This window comes from Xyrauchen texanus, chromosome 24 (assembly GCF_025860055.1).
Source record: "Xyrauchen texanus isolate HMW12.3.18 chromosome 24, RBS_HiC_50CHRs, whole genome shotgun sequence".
NCBI classification, from domain to species: domain Eukaryota; kingdom Metazoa; phylum Chordata; class Actinopteri; order Cypriniformes; family Catostomidae; genus Xyrauchen; species Xyrauchen texanus.
Window position 1 is genome coordinate 24223272 of NC_068299.1, and position 16966 is coordinate 24240237.

The window sequence follows — 16966 nt, forward strand, 5'->3', positions numbered from 1 at the left end:
GTCCTAAACAACTTTTCAAAACTAAAGTTTGCTATTATGAAATCTGTGGAGTGGTTAAAAATTTGTTTTAATGACTTCAAACTAAGTGTATGTAAACTTCTGACTTCAACTGTATGAACACATTGTATTATTTAACAACGTGCCCTCTCATGAATCTAAAATGTATTTCAGATGGCTATACAGTATTTTAGCATGCTCTTAAGTTTTTGTACATAACTACTCATCATACAAGGTGCAACAAACATAAAACAAGCTAAATCAATATTTGATGTGACCACCTTTGCCTTCAAAACAGCACCAATTCTCCTATTTACACCTGGAGACATTTTTTCTTGGTTCTTGGCGGATAGGATGTTCCAAGCTACTTTGAGAATTCACCACAGTTCTTATATCTATTTAGGCTGTGTCCATTTCTTCCACCTCTTCATGTAATCCCAGACCGACTTGATGTTAAGTGGGGGGCTCTTAAGTGTTGCAGGATTCCCTTTTCTTTTTTCTGTTCTATTCTATTTGTAAAATGAATGTTTGAAAGTGTATAATGTATATTTCCTATTGACATACTAAAGCCGAAAATATAAATAACCATCTTAAGACAAATGCTTTTGTGTAACATCTATGTGTATATGTTTATGTGCCTAAGACTTTAACACAGTACTGTAATGTAAATGAATAAGGTCTTCAAGCCACCCATGTGGCTTATAGTCAAACTAATAGACTAATAGTCAAATATTTGCTCTAAATGTGCAAGCAGATAGTGATCATTATTTAAATAAGGACAAAAGAAAATTACCATTTGCCAGGTATAGACAAATTAAGATGTATTGTCATTTGGGTGAGCTGCCAACAGTTAGCTTACTCATTCAAACCCTTCTCAGGAGCCAGTTCTCTCTGCACTCAAATAACTCATAGGGAAAGAAATAAAATGATCTCACTTAGAAAAACTGCTCTTTCTCTCTCAGGAAAATTGGATTGACTCTGTTCATAGAAACCAAGGGAAACAGAGAGTGGTGCCATCCTTCTTCTTTGTAATATGGAAACAGATTTGGAATTTGCCAGATTTGTACTTCTTTATGTAACCTGGCTTAAACAGTAGATGAGGCACTGACAGAGACTGGTAGACTAGGTCTTTATGAATGAGTATGATAGTGGCTACTTCATAGCATTTTACAATAAAAATATAAAACTTACAATTAATAGTGTCAGATATTTTGTTGCTGTTAAAATGTGTAAAAAAAATGTGTTAAAATACTTTTTCCTATCCCACCTTAATAAACCAATAAATAGTTCAATAAGCAGAGACATCTATCAGTAATTTTTAGACTGATTTCCCTGAAAAGTTTTTAAGGCATTAGCAACATCAGCTATTTAAAATGTAAAATGTAATAAACAGAACTGACTTGTGAAAACATTATATGGGCTTCATTTAGAGTACACAGGCCCATGAGGCTTTAAAATGCCAGAACAAAACCTTTTCAGTATTTAAATATTTGAAGAACAATTTAAATTTTTATTGTCACTGTGGCTTGCACAAGCCATGCATATTTTAGTTTAGTTTATTTTGTTATGTTTTTAGTTTTACCCTGTTAGATAATACTTAAGTGAATACATTAATCAAAAGCACCTGCATGAAAGTGGTCATGGAACTTCGACTAGGATGATATAAATGTGATTTCATATTCTATAAATGATATATAGCAGAAACAGATTACGCAATTAAGCCAACCATCTGTCTTGACTGCAGTACTTTCTCTCACTCTCTCTTCTGTCTCTCTCTATATTCCTCTTTCGGGTGGCAAAGCAGGGACAGAATCATCTGTCTGGCCATGCAATGAAGGCTCAATCAGATGACTTGCTCTTTGGTCAAGCTAGTTTATTATTAATTTATTTTATTTTATTTAGTTTAAAATTTTTAGCTAAATCTCCCCCATCTCACTCTTATTCAGTGCCCCACTATTTTCCAACTGAAATCAATGTAAGAAAACCACTGTCTCTAGTTTCTTGTATTTCATGGATTGTCTGCATTATCTAATGCCTACATGTCAAAATCCTTCAGTAAAGGTAGGCTATCGAATAATGTAATGAAAAAACTTGAACAATATGTGTCTGTAGTATGTTAGAAAAACTATGTAATCTCAATATGAGTGATGCGATATTAATTATATTCTATTAAACAACTATGAACAGCTATAAATTGGTATCACTCCTTTACACAAGCTGGTGTGAGATAAGTGCACTGTAGTACTTTTATTCCTTGTTAAATCTTTTTAGAATATATAATAGTATCAATATACTAATTTCATCGTCAACAGAAAAACAAAGATTCTAGTGCCCTCAATAGGTCAGATGCTGAAAGTGCTGTACAGGCCTAACTACTTTTACATGTGGCTAATGGAATCTGAAGAACAGAAAATATATTGACATTTACTACTTAGTGGGTGTTTTTCATTTAGATAAGGAAGTTGCCCAACTGAAAGAAATCAACATGGGGCTTAGCTCCTTGCCATCTTCCCTATAAATCCTTTTGTGAGACTCGTCAAAGCTAATAAACAGAAATGAGGTTGGATGAGGGCTGTTAACTTCTACGATTAACAATAGAATACTGCAGGTTAATAAATCAGAGAAGATGCTTTCCGCTCTGCTCCAGCATTAAGCTATGTACAGCACAGACTTCCGTCTTTTCTTGATTTAATACATTTATATAATTCTTTTTGTCTTTTACTTTTGTAATCATTATAATATCCTTTCTCTGCTGCAAGAATGGCCTCACAATCCACACTTTGGACAAAGTCTGCATTGAGCAGTTGCTTTGTCAATATGATCTGTGAACTGCCAACCTAGCTATCCATTAATCCAGAAACATCCATTCCATACAGGTTTTTTAAAAAAAATGTATTTATGGCTACTGCTAATTTGATTATCATGTCAAATAATTTCATATTTCTAAATTTATTTGCAATTTTGAAGAAGCATTGTTATTTTTGTGATTAGGACACGATAACCAGATAATTGTTGCAGGTTTAACTTGTTGCACCCAGTGGGTGAAGTGAGGACAAGAATTTTGAAATCCTTAAATAAGTTGTTTGACTTTTGTCCATGGCACAAACCCACACAGATCCACACATATATACCCTTTAAACCCCCCACACACATTTGCATGAATCAACACACACCCTCACCCTCAGAGGGCAATGACCATAAACACGGAGTAAGGCTCAGAGTAGCTCTGCAATGTGTCACTGCCCAGAGACCATATTCCAGCATGAATTTCAAGCTGTGGCTGCTGCTTCTCTTTCTCTGTGCTGTCATTGTTCCTGCACAGGTGTGTATGAACAATCACCTACTCTGATATATCTCAGCATCATTCACTGCTTTGCTGTCACATTTCTTTGTTCTATCCCTCTTGTGGAACAGCACCAGAATTCTGTACATCTAAGAAAACATTGCCACGAACATAAAAAAAAAAAAAAAAAAAAACTGCAGTGTTTTTTAATTACGTAAATTAGTTTTTGTCATTTGAATGTCATATATCACTTGTTTAATTGAATATCTTTTAATATTTTTGAGCAGACTGGGGTCTCTCTTTTGTCAATTGTTTAATTTGTCTGGATAAAACAATGCATTTTATAAGAGGGTTTTCTCACCTGTTAATAGTTAAAGAACAAACATGATGAACATGGCAGACATGGGAAACATGATAAACAACATGGGAGGCATGGTGAACTTGGACATGGGAGGCATGGTGAACAAGGACATGGGAGGCATGGTAAACATGGAAAGAAAGACAGAGGAAGAGTGAAGGGTAAATCATTTTGGTTTGAATGGCGATCTAAAATATACTGTAATATATGCCTGTATGCATATTTTTCATTTCAAGTGTTTTCATTGCAACTTGCATATCTCTCTATATTGTAACAATACTGTTATCTTTATTCACTAGATCTGATTGCGGAATATGATATGTCAGATGACTCATCAGATAATGATGATGCAAACGATTGGCTGTTTGAACTTCAAGATGTCAAAGGCAAGATTCCCTCACCAAGTGTTCTCCTTTAATTGTGTGTGTAATGGTGAACACTGTCTAATCATATACAGACCGAAATGGTATAAATGTAACAGACAGTGTTTTTGTGTGTGTGTGTGTGTGTGTGAGAGAGAGAGAGAGAGAGAGAGAGACAGAACAGGTTACAAATTTGTGTCCCATTACTTTTTAAACTAATATCAAATCAAAAATCAAATCAAATCACTTTATTGTCACACTACCATGTACACAAGTGCAACAGTAGGTGAAAGTCTTGTGTGCAGTTCCGAATAACATAGCAGTCATGACAGTGGCGAGACATATACCAATTACAGTAAACAACATACTTACACAACACAATTTACATATCAAATGTACACATACTTACACAACACAATAATAATATACAATGTATAGTAAACAATACACACAATATAGAATACACAATATACAATACATTGTATATGAAATATATATATATATATATATATATATATATATATATATATATATATATATATATATATATATATATATACTGTATAAAGTAGTTGTATTGAGGAGAATATGTTGACAGTCCAGTGTGAGATAGATTATAGATTAATAAAGTGCAGTGCTAATTATTGATCATGATAGATCAAGTGTTCAACAGTCTGACTGCTTGGGGGAAGAAGCTGTCATATAGTCGGCTGGTGCGGGTCCTGATGCTGCGATATCAAACATAAAGTTAACATAGCATGAAAAGTAGTAACAATCTCAAAAATCTCATTCTGTTTTATTAATTTGAAAACAAATTTTATAGTGTTGCTGCATTCATTAATCTCAATCATTAACTCAGGTGTTACCCAAGTTATTGTAAGAAAAGTCATCATCATTGATCAATTCAAATCAATAATATACATGCACTCTTCCTTCCCTTTTTATATATTGTGCCCCTCTGGTTATTCAGGAAAATGCACCCCAAATCCATGCAAGAATGGAGGCGTTTGTGAGGAAAAGAGAGACAAATTTAAATGCAAATGCCCCAAGCAGTTCAGAGGCAGAAGATGCGAGAGAGGTATTGGAGAGCACTTTACATCAATTGTACATTTATGTAGATCAGTGAAGTCATGTTTGAATACCAAAATGAATTGATGTTTGTTTTAGGAAAAAGGGTTTGTATGAGGGGAACCTGTGGGAAAGGACTGTGTCTTCTGACCCAAAATCCTCCCTACTATACATGCAAGTGTATTCCACCATTCATGCCACCAAACTGCAAAAAAGGTAAGTTCCAGCATTGAACTCATGCTGCAGCAAGCCAACTTTACTTAAAAAACACAAGCATTTTGGAGCTGGTTTTAGAATGCTCAGACAAAAATTATGCTACAACTGAATTAACCTTTTTATTATTTATTAAATTAAAACGTTCTATCTAATATGTGGGTCACATATTTATGTATTCATATATTCAACATAATGTATATTTGTATTACATGATTTCTGATATTTTGTCTAGCTTCTCCATGTACTCCAAACCCCTGTGAGAATAATGGCAAATGTGTTAAGGAAGAGGATGATTTTGACTGTGTCTGCGAAAATGGTTTCATTGGAAAATACTGTCAAGTTGGTGAGCATATATCCATTTATAATTACAGGGCCACAGTATTTTAATTTCCTCTCGTTAATTAATGTATATAAAATATTCCAAGTTTATCTTATAATGAGGTATTTTATAAATACGATGCAAATTCATTCGAAATTCGGATAAACAGTGGTTCAACCATCAAGAAAAAATGAAAGACATGTTTTCATGACACATTGAATATATGGGTATACACATCTTAATTATTATTTTTAAGGTCTTTTTTTTTTTTACTGATTTAAACATGATAACAAATTCAACACATAATTATAATGTGCTTTGATTGGCTCGTCAGACCCAAATGACTGCTACGAAGGGGATGGAGAGTCATACAGAGGGAAGGTGTCAGAGACAGAAGAAGGAGATGAGTGTCTTGACTGGAACTCTGAATTTGTTCTGGATAAAGGATCCTTTCCTTTTGATGCATTTGTATCTACAACAGGCCTGGGACCCCATAACTACTGCAGGTTAAGAAAACATCCCAGACATACAAACATACACATACAGGCATGTCCATGCTCATACATACAAACTCATTCACCCAGATCTACAGATATTTACAGTGGAGTTCAAATGTTTCCAACATGAGTCCACTTGTAAAAATGCTTCTATTTACCTTTTATTATTATTATCGTTATTAAATCTAGTTAAATCCTGATGATCCATGTTATCCCAGCATGATCTGAGGATGTTCCAAAGAGCATCTTGTGTGCTTCTGGAAGAAATCAATGATTTAACATTTTTCAACATACATACACACATGTAGAAGTTCATAAGCTTGGGCAGCAGTGGATGTGCTACCATAGTGATCAAATTGTAATCTGTAATTAAATAAAATTCCAATACCCCTCTGTATCACAGAAACCCAGATGGAGATAAGAAGCCATGGTGCTTTATAAAGAGGAACAAGAAACTCAGATGGGACTATTGTGATGTCAGAAAATGTCCCACGCCTGGTAAGACTCATGGCACATTAAAGTAAGACTTTAAGCCACAGTGTGGTTTAAAATCAGATTTTGCCATTAATTATTTATATCCTCAACACCAACAAACTGTAAAGTCTTTAGTTCTGCAGCCTTTAGAGTGACTTAAATGAGAGTAAAGAATTATATCCTTGACCCATCTTCCACCCCAAATATTTTAATTAAGTTACGTGATCAAACACAGCCAGATCTGAATTGAAATGTATTCTACTACGATTAAGCCATGCACATATGCAGTAACATATGCACTTTTCCCACAGCAACAACTACTGCAAAAATGGTCACCACCACAGCTAAACCAAAACCCTCTACAGCTGTAACTCCTCCCCAAACAACCTCACCACCTGAGACAGGTAACATTTTCTAATTGGATACCCAACATTTTACATCTGGTACGACTGATGATAAAGCAACAATGTGATTCATACATTGAGGTATTGAATCAAGAGCTGTAACTCCATTTGAAACTCCATTCCAATAACCTCCAACAACAAACCTGCCCTGTGGCCTTCACAGCAGCTTAAATGTAATTGTTCATGTCTCTTTGTCCCCAGAAGTGTAACATAGGGTTCAGGTTAGGGCTTTGTGAACAGAAAAGGCCAATTTCTATTAAAATGTTTAATCTACAAGGCTGTATGCTTGATTTTATGCACCTGAAATAGGGAAACCAGTTCATTAAAAGGGTGTGTTCACATTGTTTGGCTATGTAATTCCCCAATTAATTCTAATGGGGGTTTTGAGAGTTTTCTAAATTATGTGATGATCTAACACAGCCTGACCTGCTTAACAATTTCATCCTCTACAATTTTTGGAGACACATTTGTACTTTTCCCACAATGTCATCCACCACAGAAATGGTCCCCACCAAGTCTAAGGCCTTCACAACCCCAGAGAGCATCACTTCAATCACAGCAATCACTTCTCCTTCTCTACTAATCACATCACATCACAAAACCGCTTCATTTACCAGGAGTTTTGCTACATGTGGTAAACCTCAGCCAAAGAAAAAACCAAACAGGATTTATGGCGGTCTTAAATCTATTCCTGGTGCCCATCCATGGCAAGTGTCAGTGCAGGTCAAACTTAAAGGGACCACCCAGGAATATAAACATATCTGTGGAGGCACCCTTATCAAATCTTGTTGGGTGCTGACTGCAGCCCACTGCATGTAAGTATGTAATTTGCTACAATCTTATAATACAGTCCTTTAATCCACCCAATGAACACAGACTAATAGAGGTAGAGAACATATTCAAGGAATGGTTTACACCAAAATGAGAGCATTTTGCTTTGTGCACAGTGGTAGAAACCAAGATTACCGTGTTGTGTTGGGAGGAGTAAATCTGGGGGAAAATGAGCCAGCAGACCAGACTCTGCAAGTGGAGAGCTTCATCGTCCACGAGAAGTTTTTGGAAACCCCAAACGTTGTCTACAATGATATTGGTGAATGTTCTGGACACTTTTTTTGTGCAAACAAACAGGGTTTAAATAGTTGTAATTTGTTTAATATACATTCTTGTAACACTTTGCAGGTTTTTAAGTTTTGATTTTCTAGTGCTTCTAGTGATGATTTTCTTGACAAAGATTTTCTTATTACTTGGACAACACTTTTCGTCTTTTACATCTTATATCAATTGTATTCAGAGCACAGGTTTTTAAGCCAATTTTTCTTGGTAAATGTTATGTGACTATTCACTATGAATCCACCTGAAAATCACAATATGATAACCAGGGTCAAAGAGTTTATTTTTTTATATTAAGGGGCAGCATTTTCCCCCTGTAATTGATTTTCAGTGTCATATTTTAGTTTTATGAGAGCACATTTTTTTTACACTACTAAATAATAATATACTTTTCTACAAAAACCACAGAAAAAGATTTATATAATCTGGTTTAGTGCTGGTCTGATTGTTAGGCAAACATAACTACTGTTAACCAGAAAAAATATGCTGGTTAACCAGAATTGTCTTTCTGGTCAATCTGGTTGAAGTCTTCCTGGTTAAGATAAGAAACCTGGACATTTGCACAACATATGCTTGGTGACCATCAATGATGGTCTTTTCAACAGGGTAGTATGATTCTGGTATAAATCATTCAATTTCCTTTTTTGGTGCAGCTCTGTTAAAGATGAATGCTACCAATGGAGAATGTGCAAAGGAAACTCAGTTTGTGAAGATAGCTTGCTTGGCCGAAGAACCTTTTGCAGATGGAACAGAATGCAGCATCTCTGGATGGGGAGCCACAGAATTCTGTATGTTTCTATGCATCTGTGTTTACAGAGTTTGTATTGAAAACTGTCTGAGAAATTAAATGAGTCTATGAAAGGTTTAATTTGTTATCTTTACCCCTACTTAACCACTGAAATGGATCAATCCATTGTCTCTTCCTTTCTCTCACCAGTGGACTATGGCTCTATCCATTTGCTTGATGCACAAGTTTTGCTGATCTCTCAGGAGGCTTGTTCCAGCAATAAAGTTTATGGAGCTCTGTTGGATGATGGCATGATTTGTGCTGGCTATCTTAAGGGAGGAGTAGACTCCTGTCAGGTGGGTCATCAGTGTGGGGCATATGCATAAACTGACTCTTATCGTTGTTTATACCTAACAATAAAAGATAAGTTATGAGGGAGCTGGTACTGCAGTGTAACCAAAATAACATTTTAAATATTAATGTAAGGAAAAGACAAAAAAATACAAATAAATTTGTGGTCAGATGATGATACTGATGTAGTTGAGTGACAAAATCTCTCTATATTTCCTTCTCTCTCGCTGACAGGGTGACTCTGGTGGGCCTCTCACCTGCGATAGGGATCAAACACATTATATATATGGTATAGTGAGCTGGGGAGACAACTGTGGGGAGAAGGGCAAGCCTGGTGTCTATACCCGTGTCCTTAAATATGTGGACTGGATCAATGAAAAGACTGGTGAGGGGTTATAGCATGTCTATAAAAGATTAACCACAGCCACAGTGTGGTTTGCTGTGTAAACTGAAATGCCAGTCGTGCTTTGTACACAAGTTGAGAATCGTAGAGTCTGATATTAAACTTTTAGCACAATAAAAACTTGTACGTCATCATGGGATATGTTCTTAAATATAATTGATCTATGTGACATGGTGATAAATATGTAATTCTGCTTACACAAACGTATTCCAGTTTATACACTGAATTTTTTTTTTACCTGCAATTGTTACCCCAAATGTCTTCTGTAGGGGACATTGTGGTTTTCATATTTCTCAGAGCCCATAAATGACACAGTTGTAAATCTTTAAGTACCACAATGTGGACACCCTAAGACATTTCAGAGATACCTAATGTTTGGCCAGGACAACAACAACTTCTTGGGCCTTAAAAACGTCTTACATCACAATTCAGCACATTTTATTAAAAGGTTAACAATATGTGTATTATTTTGTACTTATAAATAATATTTGACTGTTTTCCCTTTTCTTTCTTTTTTTAAACATAATTATGCATCTCAAGGGAAACATTTGTGAGTTTCCAAAGCAGGATCTCCTCTGTAGGGGAAATGGGGACTCAATACGTGTGTTTTCACATATGGGTAACAATGCAGGTGAAATGGGTAAACCAATAAAATAACCATATTTCTATAAAATAAGAGATATTCCTTTGAAATGCAGGCACTGCTAATTCATATGTTTACAGGAGTGCAATAAAAAAAAGCAAAAAAATAAAAAACATATAAACATGTTTTATATATATATTTTATTTAAGGCATTGTTAAAAATTAGCTCAAAACTTAAAAGTTTATTTTTTTATGGAAAAAGCATTCCTTCATTTTCATAGTCACTGGGTCCATAAAATAAAATGGAACAATTATTGTGATATTTCTTATGCCACAGGCACTATATTGATATTTAAAAAAAAATTTTTTTTACTGGGTCTCAGAATTTGTGTTTTACATATTTTGCTATATATCATATTTCTCTATGGGCAATCACAATTTTTCTTACTGATGATAAATTAAATTACTATAAATACAAGTACTAACTGATCATACTACTTTCATTTATGTGTTGAGATTACATTAAAAGTTCTGCTAGGTAAGAGTGGTGTTCAAAGTAATCAATTGTTGCTCTCAAAGATCCCTACAAAAAATAAATAGAATTGTTACATAATTGTAGCAGACCCAAATGTTATTTTGTTTAAACAAAATAACAAAACTGCACAGAAATATCTTTGTGCAAACCAACCTGTGCTAAGAAACCTGCCCTTCTACACATTATGCATCACAGGTGTAAGTTTTTAAAGATAGTTAGGATTGACAGATTTTAATAGGTTTCGAGTTTGTCCCTTGCAGATCATGACCTGGACACAGAGCCAGATGCAGAGAATCTGTAAATGTCCCAGCACAGAATGAGAACAGTGGCATCATGCTATCAACCCCTAAAAATGTCACAAGACCTCCGGGAAAGCTGCAGAGGATGCCTATCTTATGGAAGCAAGAGGATATTGGCAAAGGATGGGCAGTACCTCCATGCCAGGCATTATAGTCTCCATCAAAGTATTCCAGGCACCAGGATTCAGCATGCCGGCCCAGCCAGCAATCCTCCTTTTGGCCTTTTCTAGGGATGGAAGGGTAGGTGAGTCCCAGCTCCCAGTAGATCTTTCCACTCACATCTACCTCCCAGTAATGGTGGCCAGAGTTCCAGCACTGGAGGCTGAGGACATTAAGGGTGGTATCAAAGCGTCCCTCTTGCTCTGGGACATCCTGCCAAACATCTGTGAAAGTGGCACAGTCCCCTGCAGATGAAATAATCAGCTTTGGGTGGGCAGTGGTAGGGTCCAGGGACACTTCTGTGTAATCTGGAAAGTCGAGACAGAGGATCTAAATTAGAGGTGTAAGAAGCATCTGTTTTGACCTAAATTTTATATCATTAAAAGTATCTAAACAATCAAAATAAATAAATAAAAGGGATAATATCAGAGGGTGGGGGGAGTCAAAGGTACCCAAATGCAGAGGGAAACAGTCAATGAGTTTATTAACAACAACGTTTGTAAAAAAAAGGACAGGTGGTCCGGCTGCAGTAATGAGCAGAGTCAAAAGCTATAGCCGCTCTCTGGGCTAAGGAATGAGTGTGTTAGTATGATGAGTGTGTGCACTGAGGAAGGCAGGAGCAATCCAAAGAGAGTCAGATCTAGCTTATGTGGTGCGAAGCAAAGCCCAGGCAAGTTTCTCCCCCGACACATGGGCAGAGACAGAGGAATCCTCCTCCAAGTGAACTGGGTGACAGTACAGGCGAAGGCGAACGGGAAGGTAACCACACCTCTAGAGACAGGCAACCAACAGACACGCAAGCAATCTCCAACTAAGCAAGAGAGCATTGTTAATATTTTAAAGCAAACAATAAACTGGCTAAGAAAGAGGGAAAACACAAGGATTAAGTATATAGTGCAATCAGTGAGAAGCAGGTGGAACGGGCAATTAAATAATTGCCATGATCAGCACCTGCCTGGGAAAGATTCCCATGGAAATGCTGATCATGCATGCCGGCTCCACCAGTGAGACACGAGGGAGAGAGAAAAACAAACAACAGTATGAGCCAGCACAAATGCCGGAACCGTGACAGATAAAAAATTAAAGGAATAGTTCACCCAAAATGAAAATTCACCTTCATGATATCCCAGGTGTGTGACTTTCTTTCTTCAGCAGAACACATTTGATAAAAAACAGAAAGATTTCTTAGCTAAGTAGGTCCTTAAAATGCAAGTGGATGATGATCAGACTCATGAAGCTCTAAAAATAACAGACAGCATGAACGTCATCCATACAACTCCAGTGGTTAAATTCATGTCTTCTAAAGTGATACAATTACTTGTGGTGAGAAAAAGATCAATATTTAAGTAGTTTTTAAGTACAAACCATCCCTTCCGGTAAGCTTCATGGGGGGGGGGGCGGAGTTCACGCATTCTCTCATGTGACACATTCGCATTGGCATTTTAGGGACGAAATCTCGCATTCTTTTTCGGTTGAGACATCCAGGATAGGCACACAAAAGCACCATTGTGAGTAAACAAACATAAAAATACAGATCTAAACCAAAACCAACTAAGCTTCTTTACAGCGTTCCTTCTACTCAGTTGTAAAAAGCACTGCTCTTCCAGGTGTGTTGCATGTGGGTCAGTTCTCACGTCTCACATGCCAGTTTGATTACGTCACACATGCATACCGTTGATGACCGGAAGCATGATTTAGAGTTAAAATGTACCTAAATATTCATCTTTTTCACACCAAAAGTGATCGTGTCACTTAAAAGGACATTAAAAGGTGCACTCAGTAATTTTTTCCTCATTAAAAATGCTTAAAACCTAATGACATGAATTGTAATTTTGCAATATATGTAGGAAGACAAAACCCATCACATTAAAATGACTCCAGTCATATCAGTAACCTTATGAAAGCCATTATTTCCACATGGAGAGGGTCCGCACATGGGTCTGCCATAATGTAGTCACATGACCAGCCAAATACTACTTGCTTAATCTCAGTACCATCCTGCTATTTGACACTTTCACACACTGATTAAATTAATCACAGCTGACGGTGAATACAACATTTCTACAATGGCATCTGTAACTGAAATCTATTGATTTTAAATGATGCTGCATCCAAGCCGCTAGGTTTTAGTGTAAGGCCAAGATGACAGTAAGACAAAAGTAATTGAGTACACCTTTAATTTAACCACTGGAGTCATATGGATGCTGACTATCTATTCTTTTTGAAGCTTCAAAAGTCAAATCACCATCCACTTGCATTTTAAGGACTTACTGAGCTGAGATAATTTTCTGTTTCTTTCAAATGTGTTCTGCTGAAGAAAGTAAAACATGAGGGTGAGTAAATGATGAGAGAATTAAGTAAATAATTAATATTCATTTCAGAATACACTAATACATTTTTAAAATCAAAAGTTGTATTTGTTAACATTAGTTAATGCTCTTTGAACTAACAGTGAACAATTGTATTTTGTAACTTTATTAAGTAACATTAACAAAGATTATTAAATGCTGTAAAAATTCTATTTTTAATTGTTTATTCATGGTACCTAATGCATCAACTATCCTTAACAAATTTTAAGATTTAAGCATTTCAGTTGAATTATCAATTTCCAACTAACTGAATTGAGCATTCTTAAAAAAAAAAATAGAAATAAACAGAATGCTATTATGAATTTCGAATAAGTATTTCAGTAAAATTAATGAGTATGAACCTTGAAAAACTTATTGAATAAAATTCCTAACATTTCACCTATATTTCACCTATTTTTGCTTTGTCATTAATTGATCTAATTCTATACTTTGTAAAGTTAAGCATATTTAATTATCTAATTTAATCATCTAATCTAAACCATTTAAACTAATTTTATTTAAATGCATTTTATTTTTAATTTAACCAAATATTTATTTATTTATTTATTGATTGGATATGGTGTAAGCTACATATATACAACCAAATTCTCAACATTAATTTATAAAGCTATTTAAAGTTATTCATGCAACAGATTTTATGCTAATTGCACAATAACTCACAGCTCTTAAGCAGTCTCTTAGCGATGGGGGTCTGTGAACGGATGAACAGCAGTAGATTGTTGGTGAGGCCCAGTAACTGATCTGCTTTTGCCTCATCAAGTTTTATGAGACCTGGTTCTGTTGCTGTTAGCAATTCCAGTACTCTGCGAATAAAATGGAGATCAGCACTGCTAAAAACTTTGTACTTCTTTATTAAAATGTTATTACATTCAAGGTTCTTTACCTTCTTTATATAATATGTGGATTATGAATAATAAGATAAATATTATTCAGAATCAGCCTATCCAGCCAAACAAGCTTCAATTTATAAGGTGCTGTAAGCGATTTTTTATTTATATGATTATGTCCCTATTACCTGAAAGATATCACTGAAATAGGTATCCTGAGAAATTGCATCTGCCTTTGTGACAGTTGTAGGTTCTGTAAACAGCATACAGTTAAGACTCAAGACAGAATCCCAACCTTTTTTTAGCCAATCAGAAACATTTGCTGTCTGTCAATCACTTGATTGACATGCTTTTTAAGGGTGGGGTTTTTGGAGAGAGGGCGACTAAGGCAAGTGGAAGTTAGTAAAATGACTGAAATCAGTTACAGCACTTTTAAGACATACATTTGTGCCAGTAAGCTAAAGAGATCTTCAGAACTATGAAACATACTTCATGAAATAGTTGGCAAGCACAATCCCTACAATCTCTATGTTTCATGGTGTCAGTCAAATGCATGCCTCACATGGCGATAAAACAATTCTCTCTTAAAATAGTTTCTAAATATACATACCTGTCCTCATACAATGTGACCTTTAAGAGAGGAAGAGAGACAGAAGTACATAGTGATAATGAATATAATGCAGGTTTAAGATATGATAATGTAAATTTCATAAATTTATATGATTTGGATGTTCATGTTGATAATTTCAAAGAATTACAGTCTAATGTATGTCATCCATGGTGCTATGATAAATGGAGTTGCAAGATTGGATAACAAATTAAAAGAAATAAAAAGATAATGAGTGGAGTGAGTGGAGAACAATGGATCTGTACAACAGATCAATTCAGACAAAAGAACTCACCCTGTCCCCAGACTGCATGCCACTTTCCATCAGCCCTTCATTCAGTTGAATCTCAATGTCTTTGAGAAGGACACAGTTCTTCTCAATGAGGTTTTCCAGAGCTTGAATCGTAGCTGTCTCCTCCATCTCCAGCAGGGACAGAGTGATCCTACAGTCCTCCTCCAGAACTCTGCGGATCTCTTCATACTTCTTCATTATGCTTTCTCTCATTGCAGTGGACTTTGTCTGAGGAATATGAAAATGGTTGTAAACTTGACTCATATTATTTTGGCACATAAATGACAAAAATAAGTATGTTATACTGGTATACAGTATAATCCTAAATATTGTAGATTCCCTTTAGCCATTAAAAAATAAAAATAAATGAATGAAAAGACATACCAATAAAAACCCTAAAATTCCAGACACAACTCACTTTGACTTGTTTTTGTTTTCCTTTCAGTTTCTTCAGTCTACATTTAATTACTTCCCTTTGCCCAATCAGACGATCCTGAATATTTTGCGGCATGTCTTGTTGGGGAAAAGAAAAGGCAGTTGCATCAGTATGCAATGATAATTTTTTGGGAATTAAAATGAGAGCAAACAAAACTTACCTGACACTGAGTGTTCATGTCAGCTTACTGAACTGGGTTGTCAGACGGACAGAGAGAGGCTCTGTGAAGGATATCCTTATGTTGCTTTCACAAAGCATTTGGGAGTCATTTGCAACTCTGTGGATGTTCCAACAGGCACAATATTTTAAGGAGCTCATGCCTCCCTAAGAGTGAAAGCAGATCACATGTGTGGGTTACATTAGCCTGATCCTGCCAGAGATAGATGGCATTCACCTTGACTTGTCACTATGACGCATATGTCACTGCAGTGCTTGCCACCTGTGACAGAGCACTCACGTACCACCTCCTTTTTAAGCCATTTATAGAGGTGGTATTTAAAGAAGTGAATAGTGAGCTATTTTCCCATGTGGATTCATAAAAATCAGGCTCTGTAATACAGTCTGTGTATGCTCTCCAGAATGTGGATATTTACTGTTTGTTACTTTCAGTGAAACAAAGTACTACAAGTGTATGATGGGAAATTAGAACATAATTTACATCCTTCCTGAAGTAGCATGAAGGAGGGTCCATATTTCAGGACAGTGACAAAAAGATAACAGAATGAGTCTGAACAGAAGAATGAAGGTAAAATTAATCACAAATAGTAAATATCAGCTCACTTAGAAAAGCACAGCTCAATCCACCAGATGGCAGCAGAGCATACGCACCTAACTGTGTGCCTTAGAGAGTTTCTTGAAGTGTAAACTGCTATTGGTTTTCAAGATGTATTAGTGATTCTTTCTAAGGCAGGTGTCACTTACCATTGATCATACACATCATGGGCTACTCCTTTCAAAACTCCTAAACTTATGTATTAAACTTTGGTGAATAACTCAAAACATTAGTGCTACGGACAATATCTGGATAGCTCACCCAAAAATAAAAATTCAGTTATTGCTTTCTCACACCTGTGTTGTTATGTGCTACTCTCAAAAACAACAAAAACAACCTGTAAAACCGAGATCTGCGAATCGCAAAATGATGAAGATCTCAAAAGATCTCAACACTCCACTCTCATATAGGTCACAGAGTGTAGTAACCCCCCTCACAATCCACTCTGACCAACAGAAAGGGTACTTATTAATATGTAATTTAGGGTTCAGCCATATTCTTGAGGTAAAATTTAAATA

General features: G+C 35.8%; 2 protein-coding genes across 2 annotated transcripts; one reads left to right on the top strand and one right to left on the bottom strand.

Annotated features, from left to right (window-relative positions):
- The first annotated feature begins 3171 nt into the window (after positions 1 to 3171).
- Positions 3172 to 9689, top strand: LOC127618253 (hyaluronan-binding protein 2-like). Its single transcript, XM_052090612.1, has 14 exons — positions 3172 to 3319; positions 3652 to 3799; positions 3938 to 4024; positions 4971 to 5078; positions 5168 to 5284; positions 5517 to 5627; positions 5938 to 6109; positions 6504 to 6598; positions 6886 to 6978; positions 7478 to 7793; positions 7926 to 8068; positions 8742 to 8876; positions 9026 to 9171; positions 9401 to 9689. The coding sequence occupies exons 1-14, from the start codon at positions 3260 to 3262 to the stop codon at positions 9563 to 9565; spliced, it is 1896 nt and encodes a 631-aa protein (XP_051946572.1). The 5' UTR covers positions 3172 to 3259; the 3' UTR covers positions 9566 to 9689.
- A 146-nt stretch (positions 9690 to 9835) lies between these two features.
- Positions 9836 to 16010, bottom strand: LOC127618254 (probable E3 ubiquitin-protein ligase TRIML1). The gene is made up of 6 exons (XM_052090613.1): positions 15837 to 16010; positions 15659 to 15753; positions 15244 to 15468; positions 14952 to 14971; positions 14175 to 14317; positions 9836 to 11453 (listed from the first exon to the last, which is right to left on the bottom strand). The coding sequence occupies exons 2-6, from the start codon at positions 15749 to 15751 to the stop codon at positions 10903 to 10905; spliced, it is 1032 nt and encodes a 343-aa protein (XP_051946573.1). The 5' UTR covers positions 15752 to 15753; positions 15837 to 16010; the 3' UTR covers positions 9836 to 10902.
- Between the last annotated feature and the right edge of the window lie 956 nt (positions 16011 to 16966).